This window comes from Mya arenaria, chromosome 5 (genome assembly GCF_026914265.1).
Source record: "Mya arenaria isolate MELC-2E11 chromosome 5, ASM2691426v1".
Lineage (NCBI taxonomy): Eukaryota > Metazoa > Mollusca > Bivalvia > Myida > Myidae > Mya > Mya arenaria.
This window is the reverse complement of record NC_069126.1, coordinates 33,995,428-34,017,776: the sequence shown is the minus strand read 5'-3', so window position 1 is coordinate 34,017,776 and position 22,349 is coordinate 33,995,428. Positions and strand designations below refer to the sequence as shown.

General features: G+C 36.3%; 1 protein-coding gene across 2 annotated transcripts; it reads right to left on the bottom strand.

The window, feature by feature from the left end:
- Positions 1–1,895: 1,895 nt before the first annotated feature.
- On the bottom strand, positions 1,896–21,367 carry LOC128235246 (uncharacterized). Of its 2 annotated transcripts, XM_052950037.1 has the most exons (6): positions 21,099–21,367; positions 12,144–12,243; positions 10,632–10,658; positions 8,449–8,649; positions 4,885–8,116; positions 1,896–4,434 (listed from the first exon to the last, which is right to left on the bottom strand). In XM_052950037.1, exons 2-6 carry the CDS (start codon positions 12,234–12,236, stop codon positions 4,211–4,213), a joined length of 3,777 nt encoding a protein of 1,258 aa, XP_052805997.1. In that variant the 5' UTR covers positions 12,237–12,243; positions 21,099–21,367; the 3' UTR covers positions 1,896–4,210. The 2 variants fall into 2 exon arrangements, with proteins under 2 accessions (XP_052805997.1, XP_052805998.1); XM_052950038.1 differs by lacking the exon at positions 10,632–10,658.
- Between the last annotated feature and the right edge of the window lie 982 nt (positions 21,368–22,349).

Below are 22,349 nucleotides of genomic sequence, written 5' to 3'. Positions count from 1 at the left end.
GTTCCATCCTGGCTTATCATACAACACCACATTTAAAGGGGTCTTTTCATAAGGAACTAGCATATCACATATTTAGGTCCAAGACATGGCCCGTACAAGCATCAATGAAGATTTCAGGTACAATAATGAAGAAACTTGAATTTGATATTAAATTTATCATTTTTTTAATGGAAAGTTTTGTTTCTCTTTTTTGAGTGCCTAGATATTTTTCCTTGTAATATGCTATGTATCATTGTGACCAATTTAAATATTTTCTGATGCATATCATGTTTTGTGAAGAGACTATTAAAAATCATGTTTTGTGAAGAGACTATTAAAAATGTTTAATATGCTAATAAAGAAGTCTTTTCATCTGTTTTTAGGAGTGTTTAGAGAAAAACACCCTTGAATGAGGGATAAATTTGCAATGGTAACTCTGATCTAGTACTTATCATAAATGATTTCTCAGGCTTTTTAGCTAGGCCTAATGGTCATTTCTACCTTCAAGAACTTCTCATTTACCAATGCATGCTCAAGATACCATGTAAATATTTGTAGATGGAAAATGTAGACACTGGTTATATTGTAGGTCATATTTTAATCACTAGTCTATGTGCTTTTTTATCATTTAAATGAAAATATTACAATACAAGATACTTACCACCTTCATTTCTTTTTCAAACTCGGAATTTAATCTTTCAACACTCTGCTCAACTGCGACAACATCTGAAACAACCAGATAATAACAACAAGAGGGCCAAATGGCCCTGAATTGCTCACCTGTCATATATTGCACAGATTTTTTAAGTTTTCACTATAACACATATAGAGAAAACCCATCAGCCCCGGGGTGTTGCAAATTTTGACCCCAGAGCCATAATTTGAACAAACTTTGTAGAGGTCCACTAGACGATGAATCATGCCAAATATCTAAGCTCTAAGCCACGTAAGTTCAGAGAAGATGATTTTTGAAGTTTTCACTATAAACATATAGAGAAAACCCATGACCCCCCGGGGCGGGGCCAATTTTGACCCAAGGGCCATAATTTGAACAATCTTGGTAGAGGACCATTTGGTGATCCTACCTACCAAATATCAACGGCCTAAGCCTTGTGGTTTGGGAAAAGAAGATTGTTAAAGTTTTTCCTTTTGGTTGCCATGGCAACCAGAGTTCTGCATGGAATTGAATTCTTTGAACAACTTTGATAGAAGACCACCCAAGGGACATCCCTATGAAGTTTTATTAATATTGGCCCAGCGGTTACGGAGGAGATGTCTTTTAAGTAAATTGTTGACAAACAACGAACGCCGGACAAAAGGCGATCACAAAAGCTCACCTTGTCACAAAGTGACCAGGTGCGTAGCTACCTATACATGAATACACGGCTGAATCTACTTCATTCTGACAAAAAACTAAAACAAATCAACAAAAGTTACTTTATTTGTATTTGGCTATACATGTATGCCTATGCTGTTACAGACATACATGTTTAATGGACATTGACATTGAAAATTGAATAAGGAAGTTCAGTGGCAAGAAGTACAGAAAAATAATTTCTGTCAGACAATATGAATGTTATTAACTTAATAAGGCATATTGTGCCTGTTGTTTTGTGACGTGATGAGTCTCAAACTTATGTCTGTTTTGATCCAGGTGCCTTTAAACTGCTCGTAGTTAAAACTTTGGCTGCTGGGCACGTCTGGGTAATTTCCAATGTATTATGATAAATTTGGGGAAACGTTTTTATATTTACGATCTTGATTGTGGTGCCTATTTTTGTGACCCTGTGGACTGTGGTAAAAATATTGCAAAATTACTTACTCCAAGTCTGTCAAAAAGCGCACTGTCGATATGAATACTATCTTAATTAGGGAGACCCATACTAGTACAGTATATAATTTAAGACGCAAATCAGTACAAATATAGTTTATTAATACTGAAATTGATACGTAAAATATAAATTAAAATATCTTGTTTGTACTTTCAAGGCATAAAACGTTGAGCAATACATATATGGCACTGTAATGATATCACAATCAAATTAGTACTCTCATGAATTCATGGACAACAAAATGTGTTATTGCAATGCAATAGAAGGTATATATGAAAATGCGAAAGGATTTTATTACTGGATTTTTGGATCAGTGAAAGATCGTTATATATTTCACCGAGTGAACACCAAAGGATATAATTCACGAGCGAAATAATCACTTTTGGTTTTCACGAGATGAAATATATTGCTATCTTAAATTGAAACCAACATTTTTATCATATGCCTTAAATTGTGGTTAAAATGTATCTAAGTACACATTCTTAGAAATAAACGCGTTTATTGGTATGCGCAAGTATTGTTATTTCGGAATTTTTTACATCGTTAAAATAGTGTCCAAGCCCTGTGCGCGCTGACGCTTGATTTGGAACTGAGAGTGGATTAACATTTAATACAATGGAAATATCAATTTGATATTTCCATTGTTTCAAACAGGGCAATATCAATTTTATTACACTGATAAATCTTTATGAACCAATGAAAAAAACATATAATAAAACCTCCTTTAAAGGGACTGTCTCACAGATTTGCACCAAATTATTTTTTCTATAACGAATCTTACCGGGTTCGAACCCGCGTCGCCAAAATTAAAAACCAGCGTCTTCCCTACTGAGCTATCAAGGTTTACACTGAACGGGTGACATAATTAAGCTATAAGCCTACCTCGGTAATATCACGTGATAACACCGACTAGCCAATCACGCATAAGGAATTAATACTACCAGGTAGACATACCCAGTAATCCTTTTTAATGGAAACATACGAAATAACTGCTAAACTTAAATAAATTGTAAACTATGTGGTACTTCAATTAGTAAGTTTTAATGCATTGTACACATCGATGCCAAGTTTATGTCATTATCCGACAATTTTATTGTTTTTTCGCTATTTTATCATCTGTAAGACAGTCCCTTTAAAAAGTAACAACGTATAATATATTGAAAACGTAAGTAACATTAAGTTTCAGGACTGAGGTATCAGATGTAAAATTCAACTGATATCTTAATCGAGTCACTGGTTACCCCCATATTATGTTGAAGAGTATTGATTGCTGGTTACTGATATGTTAACTAATTGACGGAAAAGATAGTATAGATGTTATGATCATAGTTAGTGCTGTTCTTTTTCTTAATCGAGATCGTACGTGAATTGTCTTAGTTACAATCATTCGAGGCCAAATAAAGCTCTTTTTTTATAAGATTTGGCTAAATTACAACCGTTCAAGGCCAATAAAATCTTGTTTTTGTTATAATGATCGGCTAAATTTCAACCGTTCAAGGCCAAGCAAAGCTTGTTTTTTGTTATTATGTTTGGCTAATTTTCAACCGTTCAATGCCAAGTACAGCGTGTTTTTGTTTTTAATATTGGCTAAATTACTGTTGTTTAAGGCATAGCATAGTTTCTTTTTGTTTTAATGTTTTGCTGAATTACAGTCGTTCACGGCCATATACAGCTTCTTTGCAATATAATGATCGGCTAAATAACAACCGTCTTAAACCATATAAAGCTTGTTTGTAAAAAAGCATTTACATATTCTTTTGTTCTATACATAAAACTATATCAGATGAAACCAATATAAGATTGTCCATACATAACTCCGGACGCCTGGAAACATATTGTCTATTTAAACATATATTTCTCATAGAAATCTTCCTAAAGGTTGTAAAAGAATCAAAACTCAAAGAAGCAATGTCTAAATTTAGGACATCATCACATATTCTACAAATTGAACGTGGTAGATTCGTAAATTTATCAAGATTTCAAAGATGCATATATACTGCAACCAAAGAATGATTGAAAGTGAATACATATTTTTACTAATATGCATGATATATGCAGGCTTAAGAGCCAAATATATAAAAGTTATTACTACACTTGGCCAACAAAGCAAATATTAACTAATTTGTTAAAAATTCAAATAAATCTCTAGTTCATTTATCAAAATTTAAACATTTTGCATATATCTTAAGAAACTAGTAAATATTTCAAAGTTTGTATCCATAAAACATGTTCTGCTCATTTGTTAAAACAATTGATATCTAAATCCATGCCTTGCACGTGTATTTCTATTATGTATTTGCTATAAAAAAAATACTGTTTTTGTTTTAATAAAAATCGAATTGAATATAGTCACCAGGCATCCAAAATTCACAAAATTGAGTATCGGATATCTAAAAATATCACTTCTTTTTAATCTGTTCAAGCAGATTAGTTATGTGTTGCAATTTCGTGCTTATCGTTTTCTCCAATTCTTCCACACGAGTGTCGACGTCATCTAGACGCTTGCTGACCTCATCTTCATACGTGGTATATTTATGGTCATTCTCCCGCATCCGTTCTCTGTACTCTTTTTCTTTTATTGCAACATACCATCTCTCCGATGAAATACCCTGCACAATGCTATCTGTAAAATATCATAGCATATACTATAAAAAGTATAATTTCATAAATATTTGAAATATTAAACTATGACTGCAAAGTATTGAAAACTATGTATCATAGTTTAACCAAAAATATATATGGCCACTTTTATAAATAGTAGCGGAATATCAGAAACAAAGAATACTGAAAAATGTCAACTTGCAAAATCAATGTTAAGTCTAATAATTTGGATAGTTCTATTTGCCGAACACTGAATGAAACAAGTTTAACAGCCATTCATCGTCGTATGCTTCTATCAGCTCATTGTACAGCAGATGGCATTCTAAGGAAACATTGTACAAAGATTAATGCGCTATCTCAGATAATTTGGATATGAAGGAAATTGGTTAAGATGCCTTCTTTTTTGTTATTGTATTTAATTTTATTTACCAACCAATTAACTACACTTAAAAATGATGATGCTCATATTTACCCACGTCTCCTTTGTTGATTTTTACGTTGGAAAACGACCTTGCTCGTGCGATTGATGACTCCATTTCCAAACCCATACTAACAGATTCAATCCTCCACGCTATCTGATTCTCCTTCAATATCCTCGAGTAGGAATCATTCATCATTGCAATGAGCAAGTTCAATAAGATAATTGTTGAAAGAATGATATAGATAAGGTAGAGTATTTTTGCATAAGTCGCAGAGCGTCCAACGATAGCCATGTTTGATTCGAAGGTGCCATCAAAAAGTTCTCCCATTCCAATCATCATGTTAAATGTCAGGAATAATGTATCGAAAATTGAACCATACGACTCCACTGTTTCAGCAGAAACCTGGAATATTGCATGGAAGGCAAAGCCAAACGCAAGTATCACGAAGAGGTAAACAATAACAAATCGTACGACATCCCTGATAATCATGCTGATCAGCAAACGATAAAAGTAGTGAATTGCACGAATTCCACGCGTAAACGATATGGTCAGCAACCATCCGATGCAAACAGCAGCGGCAAAGACATAGTCATTGTAAGAATATCTACTGGTAAAAAGTCCGATCCACGCAAAAACAAGTCCAGAAAAAATCAAGCAAATTATAAGGAACATATAAGAGGCAATAATTGACACAACTCTTCTAAATCCTTTCTTTGTGCTCATTTTGGATCGCCTGTCTATATCACCCGTCAAGAAATATCGCAGCGTACTTGACATAACATAGATCACAATGAGGGCTGGCTCAATGGGAATAACTGCGTAAAGCAGTATTGTTTCTTGATCAGAGGAGTTTATTGCTTCTTCATTTACTCTCAGTTTTTCAAGCAGATTTATCCCAACATATGTTAACATACTCATGTAAACGATGTGGACAAGCATCATGCAAGCAAATGTCCATGCAACCATTGATGTGTAATATTTTTCAATCACTCGAATTGGAGGAAGATCAAGAATTTCAGCTGCTCTTGATTTTGCTGTGTGAGTGATTAACCATTCCACACCAGACAGACGTGATTCACTTGTGTTGCTTAACATGTCCTTTTCTGTTAATGGTGCGATGCTAGTATTTCTTCCACAACATCCTTGTAATGCGTTGTTTGTTCTCGGAGTTAAGCCGGTTACATCAAATGTGTATGAAAATGGATCTGATGTTTCATACATCGTAACATTTGGCATCATGAGAAGACGTGAAAGAACGTGTGAAACCCCGGATTTGAACCCCTGATCAATCACTGAAAGACCTTCCTTGTTACAAATATCATTTATCAGATAAAGTGTGGCATCCCTTTTGTGTGACATCAACATTTCTTGGTTTTCTTCTTCGGGAAATGGGATATTTTTCTTGATGCACCACCATTTCACGCTGTTTTCAAACACCACATCCATGACTTCGAGATGCCGATTGCTGTCTCTGTTGTTTTCAACGCATGCCTTTGTAAGTCTGTGCAAAACGGTATCTCCATTGAAGTCCTGGACTGCGAGATCCGCACCGAGAGCAATTAACCTTTTCACGCACTTCGAATGCCCTTCGTCTGCTGCCAAATGAAGTACAGTTTCGCCTTTTTTATAAGATTTTTCGTTAATACGAGCATCACGCTTCATGCGTTCAAAAATATCCAACATCATTTCAAGAGCTTCAGGTTGACCCGGTCGCACAGCTTCGTGCAAAGGAATAAGGCCATCTTTATCACGGTCTTTAAATCGCACAAATCGGAACTCCCATAAGACTTCAGGTTTTGCATGCTTCCCTGCAATGTGTAAGGCATTATTTCCTTCCAAGTCCTTTGCATTTAGGCTTTCCCAGGCATGTGTTTTAATGGTATATTCTACGAGTTCCCTTACTGTTTCTGCTGATATATGCTTTGAATGACCTGCAACGTGCAATGCAGTTTCGCCCTTATTGTTTTTCACATCAGCTTTTGCTTTGCATTGTATAAGTACATTAACAGTTTTTGCAAATCCTCTGTAGCAAGCAATATGCAATGGCGTGTTTCCTCGGTTGTTTTGAACATTTATTGAAATAGTGCTATTAAACTGCTCAATGATCTCGAATTTATCGTTCATAGCAGCATGGTGCAAAAATGTGTTGCCATCTGCGTCGGCACTCATCGGTTCCGTGTTTATTTTAAGCAAAAACTGCACTTTATCCGCTCTACCATTTGCGGCTGCTATGCAAAGGGGATGCCTCCAAAGCATATCCTGCCCCCTTGTCGCTATTACTAAGTTTTGCAACAGCGAATTATCTTCTTCATCTTCTATGGCATAATACCAAGCGTCGTGACCTTCGTGGTTCCTATGGTTGACGTTTGCTCCTTTTCTTATCAGATCCTGCACTATTTCATAATGTCCACTTTTCGCTGCAAGCAACAAAGGTGTATCACCAGTTTCGTCCTGAGCGTCAAATTTGGCACCTCTATTTATGAGCATTTCCAGTATTTTACCGCAGCCTTCCATGGCGGCATGATGTACAGCCATTTCACCACCTCGAATGCTGACGTCGATGTTAATATCTGGGTGCTGAAGAAGTATTGACATAATTTCCTCGTTGCCATAAGCCGCAGCAATAACAATGGGAGCTACCAGACCAAGTTTTCGTTCAGTGTTTGGGTTTGCTTTGCCTTTCTCGAGAAGAATGGACACCGTTTTTGGAAATTCGTAGCGGATAGCCCAATACAGTGCTGTTGATCCTTTGTCATTTTTAACTTCCGTGTTTGCTCCCCTGTCAATCAGAAGATGGACCGCTTCATTGTGACCCCATCTCGCTGCCCATAGTAAGGCTGTGTCTTTCTTGCCATTGAGGTGGTTGACATCTACTCCGTTGTCTAGGTACAACCGAACTAAGCTAGTATTCCCGTAATATGCTGCTAAATGCAAACAAGAAAACAATCTAGGTCTTTGACCTTGGATATCCACCGCCGTCTCTAAGTGCATGGCTTCCAACTTTCGTTCTTTTGTTTCCAATTTTGATAGCAGGAATTTTGCCATTTCTATGTCATTTTTCTCAGTAATGATATGCAAAGAGTTGTTTTTGCCGCTGATGCCTGAACGGTTGACGGTGTGATGTGATAGTAGAAATGTTGGCGTGCAACTGTTCATAAGTTTCATGGCCAGCTGTTTTTTATCATTAGATAGCGCATAGTGGAGAATGTTTTCATCGGTTTTCGGGTGTCGTAATTTGTTAACTTGTTCTAGTGAGCCAATTTTACTCATTATGGCTTGTAGCTGAAATCGGAAGAAATTATTTCTCAGTTACAATATGTATAAAAAGTCTTCACAAGACAGTAAGTGGGTCCATTAACAAGTATTATTTGTGTTATCTAACGTGATATGGAGTGTATTTTACGTTGTACATCCATCTATTTTTGTTCAATGGAAACAACAAATATATCAACAATGGTCTATTTGCAAAGAACTACAACTTTGCTCTCAATTATTTCTCACAACCAACTTTCACGTCTGCCACCACCAAGCTTTCCTAAGAAAACTATTGATTCTTACACACTCTCAATAACATAATAAGTATAGTATCAAACGTGAACGGGAGAACTTAGTACCTGACTAAAATCGCCGCCGTCCGCCGTATCAAACAGCTGATCTCTGACCTCCTCATTGGCTCGTACACGGGCAGCCGTGTTTGGGCGGGGCTTTGGTGGATCGCGGGATAGCATCTGGTGCTCCTCGACGATGACTCCGTCCACAGGATCCGCTGTATCCTTCTTAGCGTGACCCTTGAGTTCATTCTCCTGCTGTCGCCTCTGTGTTAAGCAAACCAACGAGTTAGATGGGACAGGTTCGTATAAGATATTGAATTTTTTGGTTTTGTTTTATAGCGTATAATTATAAAAAGACAATATAGTTAACATTATCATAGTGCCAACAATGATAAGTTATTAGCGTTATGTTGCATGCTTTATTTCAAATTAATATGAATACGTGTACACCAAATTAGCATGTTTATACTAGTTTTTTTCCAAAATGAATATTCATGTTGATGCATTATTAGAATATTTATATGGGCATAACAACTACATGCATCAGTCGAATAAACATGGTACCGGAGGTTGATGACTTAGCTTCACGCAATGCTTGTTCGTTGCAAACGAAGACATCGATTTGGCAGTAAGACCGCGAAACAAATAATTGCTATGCGTGTCGTTACAAAGCAGGGGCGTAGCTAGCCCTTTATTCATGTGGATTCATAATTGTGCTAAAAGTAAGCATGCCCCCTCGAAGAATTTATAAAAGGAATCGTGGTGCAATCTGGTGCTTTAAGGTGCTTTATTTCGTACTGTTTGAGAATCAATACGTCAAGTATGCACACTGCAACTTTGGTTGATTTTTTATTCAGAATCATGTGAATTCAGCCGTGTACTCGCGTACAGGCAGCTACGCGCCGGCAAAGTGAGAGCATACATAACCAAATCACTGAAAGAACGTTCCTAGCAAACTACACAAAATATAATATGTTCAAAAAAAATATTTCAATTCTTGGAATATGCATAATTGCTCTAAATAAGATATACAATATTTTGTTTTAATATCAGCTTTCAAATGTGTTTATACCAATCTGTGGTTGTTAGTTTGCGTTCGAAATCTCACGTTAACCATCCGAAACAGATAAATATCTTTTCATTTGAAAAATAAAAGGTTGAAATCGATGAAGTAAACCGATGAAGTTCTTTGGCTTTCAAATATTTTTGATGGATTTTGTAGTCAGGCAGATCGATGAAGCCAGCTGATCACACATAAGTTTATAGCTTATGCGTTAAGTGTGATCTTATACATACATAATATAGTTTATATAATTGCTCATAAATGTGACAACTCTTCAAGCATCATTTGTTGTATTAAGTGATCCGAGAAAACAAACCATGCAATACAATCATTGAATTTTATTCTATACCTCAAATTTCTAATGTTTTATCGTTTATGCAAACGTTTGTTTAAATTAAAAGAAAATTAAAGCGCTGGAAGCGTTTAAAGGCTTTAGGCGCGACAAGCGTGATTTTACATTTCTTTTACAATTCTGTTCACGTGCAATAAAATTCTAACCCCCAAAAACTTTTGATAGACCCTAAACTTTAACCGATACGTGGCTGTCATAAGCGTAGAATAGGTTATGTAAATTGATGATTTTTTCAAACAATTAGATAGTTTCATAACAGTAACAGTTCATTTACTGATAAACCTATATGTTCTAGGAAATATGCACATTGTTTTCATCTCGGAAGTGTATTGTAGTGTAAAGTTAAATAAATGAAACCATATATGGTTTTGACTGTTTGTAGTAGGTATAGTAAGGCAGAGTGTTCTAGTCAACACATTTCTATTTTCTGCGTCATTATCTATAATTATGAATTCCCCTCGGTTCCTCATCAAGATTTATTTAAGAGTATGCGTTGCAATCTTAAATAAACTGGTCTTAAATTCGCAAAATTTTAAACGCATAACACCAAACGTTCCGTTGTGTAACCCCGATGCATTAATCCTTTGAACATGTCATGTCAAAAGGTAGATCTGACGATACATGATTTCGATTTACGGTACTTAAGTCTGAAGCCTTTTTGCCTACATCCTAAAAAGAAGCTATACAGTTGAAAAATGAAATGTTCTACAAGAGTTATCTACCATTTAATATTACTTCACTAGCACTGATATATGTTAAGCATATTGCATATACATTTTTATAACCATTAAGCTTATATATTTCTACAATATCTAGCATTACACAAGATACCTTCATTTCCAGGAGGGGTTTTCTTCTCTGGAATGGCAATTTCAACAAATCATTCTACCTATTTATATTTTCTTTCTCAATTGAATACTAATGACACACTATGTAGTTTTTAAGAAAGTTCTGATCAACAAGTATAGCCTTTTTTCTTGTTTATATAATTTCCATGAAATTTATAATAAGTGTACAATAACTTAGTTGCTTTTAGACCGATTTCATTCCGAACTTAAGTTTTCCTTGTCGACAGATACGGTTCCCTGGGACTCTACCCTAAACCAAAAGTATAGTTTCAAAAGTCAGGGACTATATTTAAGAACGCGTCAAGTGTGCGTTTCAGGGTTAAATTAATATATTTTAAAATTAAGAGAAATGAATAAATTCTATACCATTCTTATTGACAATGGTCAATAAATAATAACGATATTATTTATGTATCATCAACACTATGCTGATACTTATTTTACAAGAAAATAAACTTTTGCACTTTTTTGCACGTAGTTTACTGGAGAACGAATAGTCTTAAATGCCTAGTTTAAGGAATGTTTGGCATGATGATTCCCTGCTGTGCATCCCCTGTTAAACGCACTGAAGTCACAGTAGGGGCCAATTTCCTGTGTATTTGTTTATTGGCTCAGGGCCATAAAAAGTTGACTATTTCTATGATAAAACTTGAACTGCACAGCAGGATACCCAGATCGGAGGTCTGACAGACAGCATAAGGCAATAAAGATAAAGATCAATACACAGAAGTTGTGTACTATACACAGTGTTAAGGGGGCTACTTATAGAAGGCTTAAACTATGCCTTGAAGTCACATTCAGACCTATAACTCAGAAAAGCACTTTATTAACTTATAACAAATCCTCTTTTTCACTTCGTTTAACAAACTTATGTCAAACAGTGATAACGATTGACAAATTTTAACATAAAAAACCCACTTGACCGAAAGTTACATTGAATGAAGATTTGAAGTTCTGCCTCTTGTGTCTGAGCCCAAACCTGAAACTGTTCGTAATCATGGCCTCAGAGCCCTGTTTCACGCATAATTGAATCCCATAGCAGCTTATAATATAACAATATTGTAATAAAGAGATTAATGTACTGTCGAACCCCGTTGGCTCAAACTCGCTTGGCTCAATTCCCTCTTTGGCTCGAACTTTATGTAAAGGACCGATTTATTTCAACTGAATGTAAGCATTCCGTTTGGTTCGAATTTATCGAGGCTCGAGGTTTTTCCGTCGGTCCCAACGGGGGAGCCAATGGGGTTCGACTGTAGTACCACTCTTTTTCTTCTTCTATTGTGTGGCATTAATATCTAAAAGTTCTTCTTTGGATGAGTGTCAACATATTTTGAGAACAATTACCAAAATTATAATTGAAACCATCCGAAATGCGTTACTCGAAAGCTGGTTTAATGAAAACTATTCGTCGAAATTGTGTAACGTTATATGTAAGATCTTTCGGGGAAAAGGCCCCTGTAATATTCGTTATCCCTCGGACAGGAAGTGTTCTTACCTCGCGGACGATTCGGAGCTGTACAAAATCTCCATCTTCCCCCGCCGCCGCTTGCGCCGGCAACCCTGACTTCCGCTGCCTCGCTAGCTTCATCTGGCTTCTGATGGGTAAAGAAAAATACAAGAACTTATTCAAATAATTTTATGAGTGTATGACAACTTCTATATGCGTATGATATATATGTTGTAGTACACTGCATTTTGTTTAAAATTTAAATGCATTAGGCATCTGATATATACAGAGAAACATAGTAAATTGATATAAACGTTCGGTAAGTCTAGTATAAGTATGCATATTTTGTGTTACTTTGTTTTAAATAGAAATATAATTATCTTATTCCACCAGTTAATATTCGTGTTCGATGTGAATATCAAAAAAGACGTGTTAAAATGAAATTGAATGAAATGATTTGTATTTGTTTTATTTTTGTTATTTATTTATTGCAGATTTAAAATATTATGCATTTAAAGAATGTGTTCATAATATTTTCAATATTCCTTGTATCATTCCAAATTATCTTATCAAGATTTTATCATATTTTCTCGTGACATTTTATTTCCTTTAAAGCACCTTTAAGTGTCATATCTGTGTGAAATGTCGGCTTTAGGCTTGTTATCTTTAATTAAGCAAGGTAATTAATTACAATTAAAGCATATCGCATTTCAGTGATGGCATTTCCTTTATTATATCTGATACATTTAAACACCTTAGGTATAAGGTCAGGAAGAATAAAGCCCCTGCATGTTGGTCAATTGTTAAACACAGAAGATTGATTTTAAGTGTAAACATTCAAGATCTACAATACGTTAACACCGTGAGAAGTTCGTTAAAATGTTATAAACTTACAACGCAGACGTTTTTATTAATTTGCCATATATTGTTTAGGTTTGAACCAATCAAAAATCCTTGTAGTGGATAAATATTGATTGCTTCTTGCACAGAAAGTATATAGTACTTCCACATACCTTGATATTGCCTAATTTCAGTACTTTCAGCGCTTTGATTCACTTAAGTCGCTCTTAAATAGACATGTGTATGTCATATCGCTCTTAGATCCAAAAAAAAATTAATCATGATATACACTATATATTACTTCCAAAAAATCCGTTACGTCATTCATCTTTTGATATGAATTCAGTGCGTTTGGTTACGATTTTTTTTTCATTTTAGCATCATATCAATGCATAACGCTATTTTTGTTCGGGTATAGTAGTGTTTTATATTTAACATTGCTAATAAAGTAATTATAAATTAGGGGGGGGGAGGTGCGTTTCAATGGTAGATTTAAGTCGTTACTTCAATTATCTATTGTAACACTCTTATTCAAAATCAATACATACACATGTTTAACAAAAATAAATTTTGAGTGATAAACCTTTAATTACCTACAAAATAATGCATTTATGGAAAATATAAATTACTGATAACAAGATTGTCACCGTGTATTAAATAGGTGAAAACGCAAAAATATTAAATGATTGGTGAACGCTAAAAGATTTACTGTGATTTACTCTCGTCTAATAAGGTAAAAATACCGTGTTTTCTGCATATTTTTTTTTTCAATTTTAACTCGTTGTCCTTCATAAGAACAATTATTTTCGACATTTCTTCATCCTTTTTGGTATATTAAAACAATTGTATGAATTGTGGTAAATCTTATTTGGGAGTAACAGTGCATCCTTAAAGATTATAAAGTCACAGTGGCAAAACATCGAGTTTATTATTTCCTCAACTTCGTGTCCATTTTCAATGCTGGCTTATGTTGAACTCACACACTATGTAGCACATTAATTAACTTTGGCACTATGATTATTTATATTTATGAATGAAATTCACTATGACCTTTATTGAAACGGCCATATTAGATGTATTAGATAAAATGAATTTGAATGGTTAGAATGGATAAATTGCTTAATGAATATATTATGAATAATAAGCTGGTAAATGCTTTTTGTTTCTGCCATAGGAGGCAGTAGCCGTCAATGGTAATGACAATACATAATTATATTATATATAATCATAATCATAATATATGTTTAAAATCACCATATCTGATTTCTTTATACCATCTTTTTAGCTCGATTGTGACGGAATGTTATTTCAGCTTATAGAGTCACGATCGAGACCGTTTCCTGGGCAGAAACCAGTACTGTTTACGTTGTCTATTTTGAGAGGCCGTGAGTGAAAATCGAACCCACAACCTTTTGTATGAGAGGCGGACACCTCAACCACTAATCCGCTCGAACCGTCACTGATTGATACTTGGTACTGGCACCTATGGTTTCTGTTGGGAAAATCAATGGGCACAAGAAATGTGATTAGTTCCGTATCTATACCCGTTTCTTATTCATGAAAATTGATTTGAATAGAAGTTCAAGCATTCCTGATCGATAACCTTTACAGTCTTGAAAATAGGCGTACGTAAATTGTCGGACATTATGGAACTTTAACTATATAGATATTATGCGGGAGAGAGAAAAATGATTTAGAGTAGTGATTATTCGCTTGAAAATGTACTGCCCAAAGAGACACCGATGATAGTTTGAACTAAGGGATAACAAAGTCAAACAATACAAACACACTAGCGGATTCAGACGGGGCGCAACCGGCGCGCGCCCCCTCTAAGGTTTATTTATTTATTTTAATAAAGGAGGAAAAAGTAATAAAACCGCCTAGAATGCACCATTTCGGATAAGAAATTGTTAAAATCCCCGGCCAATATTTTAAAGCAAATAAATTTCGGTTCTGGGGGAGGGGCGCAAGTCATAAAGGTACGCCCCTAGGATACGAATCTCTAACTTCATATCCTGGACCCGCCCCTTAAAATACGTTAAAGGGACTCGTTCCAGATTTATGTCGTAAACATTCTGTCAAACTTTATTAAAATTGATTGTTGTTTTATGAACTCACACTAAACAGCAATTGCCAGATACCCAATCTGATTTCCTTTAATAGAGCATTATCTGTCATATATTCAAATAGGTAATTACACTAGAGATCTCATTTTGATGGCGAGTTATCATTGAAACAAGCATTTTGTTTAAATTAAATTAGTTAATAGAATCAAAATGTCTCAGGCTATAAAACATTAGCGCGTCCCTTTAAAATGTCTTATTTAGTGATCATTTTCGTACCCAATGTTTAAAATACGCTTTCTAGTTTAATTGACCAATCTACAATTTTACAAAGGCAAATCGAACTACACTTCATGAAGTATTTGAGAACAGCATTGAGCAATGTTTACCTAGATGTTTATGTAAAATGTATACTTTGAGTGGCTTTTGAATATTTTTATTGCTATATTGTCCTTGAAGCGTTAGTTACGATTTTCCCCACTTTTTATATTGCAAAATGAGCGACATCCTCATTCATCAGAGGTTTGATAATGACAAATTCTACGCATATCATCATCGCTCTGGTGTATGAGAATGCATCAGCGAGGAATAACAATGCACCAGTCAATTTTAACCATGCCCCCCCCCCCCGGGCCCGGGAAATAGCGGGGATTTTGACTTTCACTCCAGCCAATCCTGGGTAAAATTCCCGCCCTGCGGGGACAAACTGTGGGTAAAATCCCCGCAAAATACCCCAGCACCCCGGGATACCTAGCTAGGTAAGGCACATTCCCCGCTATTTTCGGTGCGAAACCACCACAGGCGTGGCCACCTGTTAGGTAAAAACACGGCCCATTTCCCCCGCTGTCCCGGGTATACCCCCGGACCTGGAGGGGGGGGCGTGGTAACAATTGACTGGTGCATTAAATCACGATGCACGTCTGCTGTACGTGCATGTAGATATGTTACTTTACTTCTGGACCGGGTGTTATTTGTTTGATACTTTCGGTAGTCAAACAAAAAAAACAAATTTGGGAAGGGGGGGGGGGCGTTGGGGGGGGGGGGGGGCGGTAACATGAAAGCCGCGTTATTTGATGGCTATATTAGTATATATCACGAACTTATATTGTCGTGCAAACCTATTTTAGATATTATGATATTAAAATGTTCTTATTCAATATACAAAGTAAACTACACAGTCCTGAAATAGCTAAACGTTGTTGCATCGGAGTGCAAACTTCGCAAGCTTGGAACTAAATCGCAAACACCTGATATCAGGGCAGGTTATAATCCCTATCGTAACAACTCGGCAATCTCCGGCAAACTTCAGGATATAATCATTATCGTAACAACTCGACCATCTCTGACAAACTTCAGGTTATAATCCCTATAGTAACAACTCGGCCATCTCCGCAAACTTCAGGTTATAATCCCTATCGTAACAACTCGGCCATCTCCGCAAACTTCAGGTTATAATCCCTATAGTAACAACTCGGCCGTCTCCGGCAATTTTCAGGTTATAATCCCTATCGTAGCAACTCGGCCATCTCAGGCAAACTTCAGGTACTAATCCCTATCGTAACAACTCGGCCATTTTCGGCAAACTTCGGGATAGACCGAAGATGTACGAAAATGTGATGAGGCCGCCGGCGATTTACGCAATTATCATAACGCGAAGTGGACGCATTCGATAAAGTAAGCAATGGAAGGAATTATTTTGATTCGTGTCTTAATAATGCCTTAGGAGAAACTTGACAATGAACTTTTAGGACAGGCATTATGTCACGACTTCTCCTTAAAATGTCGAATGTCCCTTGATGGTTGAAACACATATAACACATGTTTAATGTTGTTGCAGCCATGATGGAATATTTTTTTAAATTGTATTAACCCGAGGTCATATATGTTGGAAAATGGCCGAGGTGTTCCGATTTGTTAAAACCCGTATCACCTGCGCGTCTTTGTGTTTGTTAGAACAAATAGCCTTTTATCTTTTGTCCGCGAGTAAGTACATTTCTATACCGTTCGAAACTAATCAATCGAATTCAATACAAATTGATAAGATCGGAAGGAATGCGTCAGACAATTACATGAATTGAACCATTTAGAAATAGTTCAATAATTTGTTAACATATGTTCACCATTCGATATCTACCGTATCCCACTTAAAAGGAACGCACACACAGTAAATTGAAAGCGATTTATTTTTTAAAGGACCTTGTCGACGTTTGTCATGTTATCAAGTATAATATTTACAAAACACAGCGAAGTCATTAGTTACGATATCAAATCGTATACATAGTTTTACATACAATAATTAAAAATGAAAAATCGAAAATAAAATTAGGAAAACATATTTCGCCAGCAACCGGGATCTAACTCGCGTTATCTTGGTCAGCATTAAGACACATGGCGCCAATTTATCGAAACATCTTATGAACCCAGCACACTCTTTATGATTTGATATTAATGGCGTAATATTCTCTTTTTAAAGAGTTTTGAGGCTTTTAAAGAAAATAATATTTGTGATAATTCAGGTAAACTACTTTTTTGTTTAATAAAGTAATATTTAACTTAGTAATTTTGCTAAATAAAATAATACTTAAGTAAATTATGGTTAAGATTTTTTCAAGAAATTTGGGCCAGTTTTATTTGACCATGGTAGACGTATACTGTACTGTAGGGGCAGGTCCAGGGTTTGACATTAAAGGGATCCTTATTAAGGGGCGTAAACTTTTGACTTGCGTCCCTCCTTAAGAACCGAAATTCATTTGGTTTAATATATCGGCAGTGTGTTTGTGTGTGTGTGGGGGGGATACTCCCATAAGAAATGTCAACAACTGATGGTCCAAAATTGTGCACTTTGGACGTGTCTTATTTTACCGCCCCCCCCCCTCCCCCAACCCCCTGGATCCGCTAGTGTACTCTTGTGTTGAGATTTTTGCAAGGTATTTACACAATTATAAATAATGTCAATATCAAACGTTCAAGAGCTGTCATTATTCGAATGTTAATTGTTGTTACTGTGTTTTTGTTGCTGTTGCAAGTTGTTGAAAGTTGCTCAACCCAAGTTCATCATTTTTGTGCGGAATATTTTACTATGAGGTAGTTGATAAGTCAGGTTGTTGATTAATGTGTTCCTAGGTTTAAACATTTGACCTCGCCATAGCCGTTCATAGCCATTTAATTGATGCACGTATAAAATACTTGACTATAATATTTATCATACCCGTAAGTGTTTGTCTTAAAATTAATATGGTTTAACTGATTCATAATTTTATTGCGTGTACCTTTATTTCATGAATGTATGACAAAACATCCAATGGACAAAACCTCCCATATCATTTTTACTAGGTGGACAAAGCATTCCATGACCTTTTTACTAGGTGCACAAAGCATTCCATGACCTTTTTACTATGTGGACAAAGCATTCCATGACCTTTTTACTAGGTGGACAAAGCATTCCATGACCTTTTTACTAGGTGGACAAAACCTCCCATATCATTTTTACTAGGTGGACAAAGCATTCCATGACCTTTTTACTGGGTGGACAAAAACATCCCAGATTATTTTCCACCTAGTCAAAACTGACATGGGAGGTTTTATCCACCTAGTCAAAACTGACATGGGAGGTTTTATCCACCTAGTCAAAACTGACATGGGAGGTTTTATCCACCTAGTCAAAACTGACATGGGAGGTTTTGTCCACCTAGTTAAAACTGACATGGGAGGTTTTATCCACCTAGTTAAAACTGACATGGGAGGTTTTGTCCACCTAGTTAAAACTGACATGGGAGGTTTTGTCCACCTAGTCAAAACTGACATGGGAGGTTTTGTCCACCTAGTTAAAACTGACATGGGAGGTTTTGTCCACCTAGTCAAAACTGACATGGGAGGTTTTATCCACCTAGTCAAAACTGACATGGGAGGTTTTGTCCACCTAGTCAAAACTGACATGGGAGGTTTTATCCACCTAGTTAAAACTGACATGGGAGGTTTTGTCCACCTAGTCAAAACTGACATGGGAGGTTTTATCCACCTAGTCACAACTGACATGGGAGGTTTTATCCACCTAGTTAAAACTGACATGGGAGGTTTTATCCACCTAGTTAAAACTGACATGGGAGGTTTTATCCACCTAGTCACAACTGACATGGGAGGTTTTATCCACCTAGTCAAGTTTTGTCCACCTAGTCAAAACTGACATGAGAGGTTTTGTCCACCTAGTCAAAACTCACATGGGAGGTTTTGTCCACCTAGTCAAAACTGACATGGGAGGTTTTATCCACCTAGTCAAAACTGACATGGGAGGTTTTGTCTACCTAGTCAAAACTGACATGGGAGGTTTTGTCCACCTAGTTAAAACTGACATGGGAGGTTTTATCCACCTAGTTAAAACTGACATGGGAGGTTTTGTCCACCTAGTCAAAACTGACATGGGAGGTTTTGTCCACCTAGTTAAAACTGACATGGGAGGTTTTGTCCACCTAGTCAAAACTGACATGGGAGGTTTTGTCCACCTAGTCAAAACTGACATGGGAGGTTTTGTCCACCTAGTCACAACTGACATGGGAGGTTTTATCCACCTAGTCACAACTGACATGGGAGGTTTTATCCACCTAGTCACAACTGACATGGGAGGTTTTATCCACCTAGTCACAACTGACATGGGAGGTTTTATCCACCTAGTCAAAACTGACATGGGAGGTTTTATCCACCTAGTCAAAACTGACATGAGAGGTTTTGTCCACCTAGTCAAAACTCACATGGGAGGTTTTATCCACCTAGTCACAACTCACATGAGAGGTTTTGTCCACCTAGTCAAAACTGACATGAGAGGTTTTATCCACCTAGTCAAAACTCACATGGGAGGTTTTATCCACCTAGTCAAAACTGACATGAGAGGTTTTATCCACCTAGTCAAAACTGACATGAGAGGTTTTATCCACCTAGTCACAACTCCACCTAGTCAAAACTGACATGGGAGGTTTTATCCACCTAGTCAAAACTGACATGGGAGGTTTTATCCACCTAGTCACAACTGACATGAGTGGTTTTGTCCACCTAGTCAAAACTCACATGGGAGGTTTTATCCACCTAGTCACAACTCACATGAGAGGTTTTGTCCACCTAGTCAAAACTGACATGGGAGGTTTTGTCCACCTAGTCAAAACTGACATGAGAGGTTTTATCCACCTAGTCAAAACTCACATGGGAGGTTTTATCCACCTAGTCACAACTGACATGGGAGGTTTTATCCACCTAGTCACAACTGACATGGGAGGTTTTATCCACCTAGTCAAAACTGACATGGGAGGTTTTATCCACCTAGTCACAACTGACATGAGTGGTTTTGTCCACCTAGTCAAAACTCACATGGGAGGTTTTATCCACCTAGTCAAAACTGACATGAGAGGTTTTGTCCACCTAGTCAAAACTGACATGAGAGGTTTTATCCACCTAGTCACAACTCACATGGGGGTTTTTATCCACCTAGTCAAAACTGACATGGGAGGTTTTATCCACCTAGTCAAAACTGACATGTTTTTTTGTCCGCTTCCTTTATTTCATAACTACCGATTCTCAATGAGTAAAGATCTAATTATTTCATAATTTAGCGTTACGATTGTTTCCTATTGTAAAGCAAACCATATGTTCTGGTGGGCTTTATTTAGTACTGGAAACTGCACAGTTTTAGGACCATGTAGTCAAGTACGCATACTGCAACTTTGGCTGTTTATTTATTTATTTTTATGTCAGAATCATGTGGATCCAGCCGCGTACTCGCGTATAAGTAGCTACGCGCCTGATATATATCAATATTAACATACTCTAAATCATGATACGTATATAATATACTGAAACATTTCCCGGCATAATTGTAAAATAAGTGTACATATGAGGAAAGCACTTTGTGTTTATTTCCTAATACTTTATTTGTAAATAAAGCATGTAATTACATCTTGAAAAGTTTAAGTCAATATTCGTACAAAATACTTGTTTATGGTTAAGTTTATGATGCACTGAAGGTATTAGAGTTTTGTGACGGTAGTGCCAGCTTAAAATATATAATTTGATATAAGTTTATCTAAAAAAATGAAGAAAATAAATGCATACATACCAACTGATATTTAAAATCCAAACACGTCACAAAGTATATTGTGAAATATTCCCAAAATTATATACTAAGCCATCCGGATGGTTTCATTTCAATAACTAAGATCATTAAGCATTTTTTCTTGTTTACACTAGTTTATATTCAAAAGGTTTTAAAGTTACAATGAAGCCTTTCATTAATATTTAAACTGCACAATATTTGTTCCTGTCATGGTACACATGTAGTTAAGGTCAATATTTTGATCGGATTTATTGAAATCCAATAAACTAGGACGTGATCGATTTTGCCTGTTTAAAAATTAAAATCCCCGTTCAAGTATACATATGCTATACTATTAACGTATGTACATTGAATTGAAATAAGGGAATTAACACAGGATTGTTAACAAATAGGGTGTGCTAAATATTAAATCCCCTTTAATACGAAACAAATATATATTTGATCGAATCAATTAACAAATCAATCGATATTAACAAATCTATTTTCTGATTAGAAGTTCTATAAATTGAAGCCGTATAACTTCTTTAGTGTATATTACTTCTAAATCAAAACTTGGTGAAAGAAAGATATGGTGTATGTAAATGTTGAAAAGAACTTGATATTACAAGAGAGAATTTAGATGTGCCAGTGTATAATATGAAGGATTTACATGGCATTTTATTTGCATTGTTAAGATTAAAGAAAAAAATAATCTAATTATCATGTAACTTCAAACGGGTTTCTCAGGGATTGAGTACAAGGGATTATCCTTTCTGTTGGACCCAAATATGGCCTATGTAGTGTGTGGTTTTAATACTTAAAACAAAATACTTTACTATGTATATATAACATGCACATGGATATAACATGCAGGCATCGACATAATGGAGATAATCGCAACGGATATCTTATTTAAATGAAATTTACTTTTTTTGCACTAAATATGAATAATGTAATAGGCAAAGGTTAAATAAATGTCAAACCCTTTACACAACAAATATTCGTCTGCTCATCTTCTGGCCTCATAACCGCATGCCCCCCCAACACGCACGCACGAACGCACGCATGTACACGCACACATACACGCACGCACACACGCACGCACGCACGCATCCACACGCACGCATCCACACGCACGCACGCACGCACGCACGCACGCACGCACGCACGCACACACACACACACACACACACACACAAACGCACGCACGCACGCGCGCGCACGCACGCACGAACGCACGCACGCAAGCACACGCACACACACACACACACACAC

Excerpts from the sequence above, each read along its gene's own strand:
- LOC128235246 (XM_052950037.1), bottom strand. The coding sequence starts at position 12,236 with ATGAAGCTAGCGAGGCAGCGGAAGTCAGGGTTGCCGGCGCAAGCGGCG. Across the intron at positions 8,117-8,448 it reads ACGGCGGCGATTTTAGTCAG|CTACAAGCCATAATGAGTAA; the intron begins GTACTAAGTTCT and ends TTCCGATTTCAG. Across the intron at positions 4,435-4,884 it reads AATCAACAAAGGAGACGTGG|ATAGCATTGTGCAGGGTATT; the intron begins GTAAATATGAGC and ends GATATTTTACAG.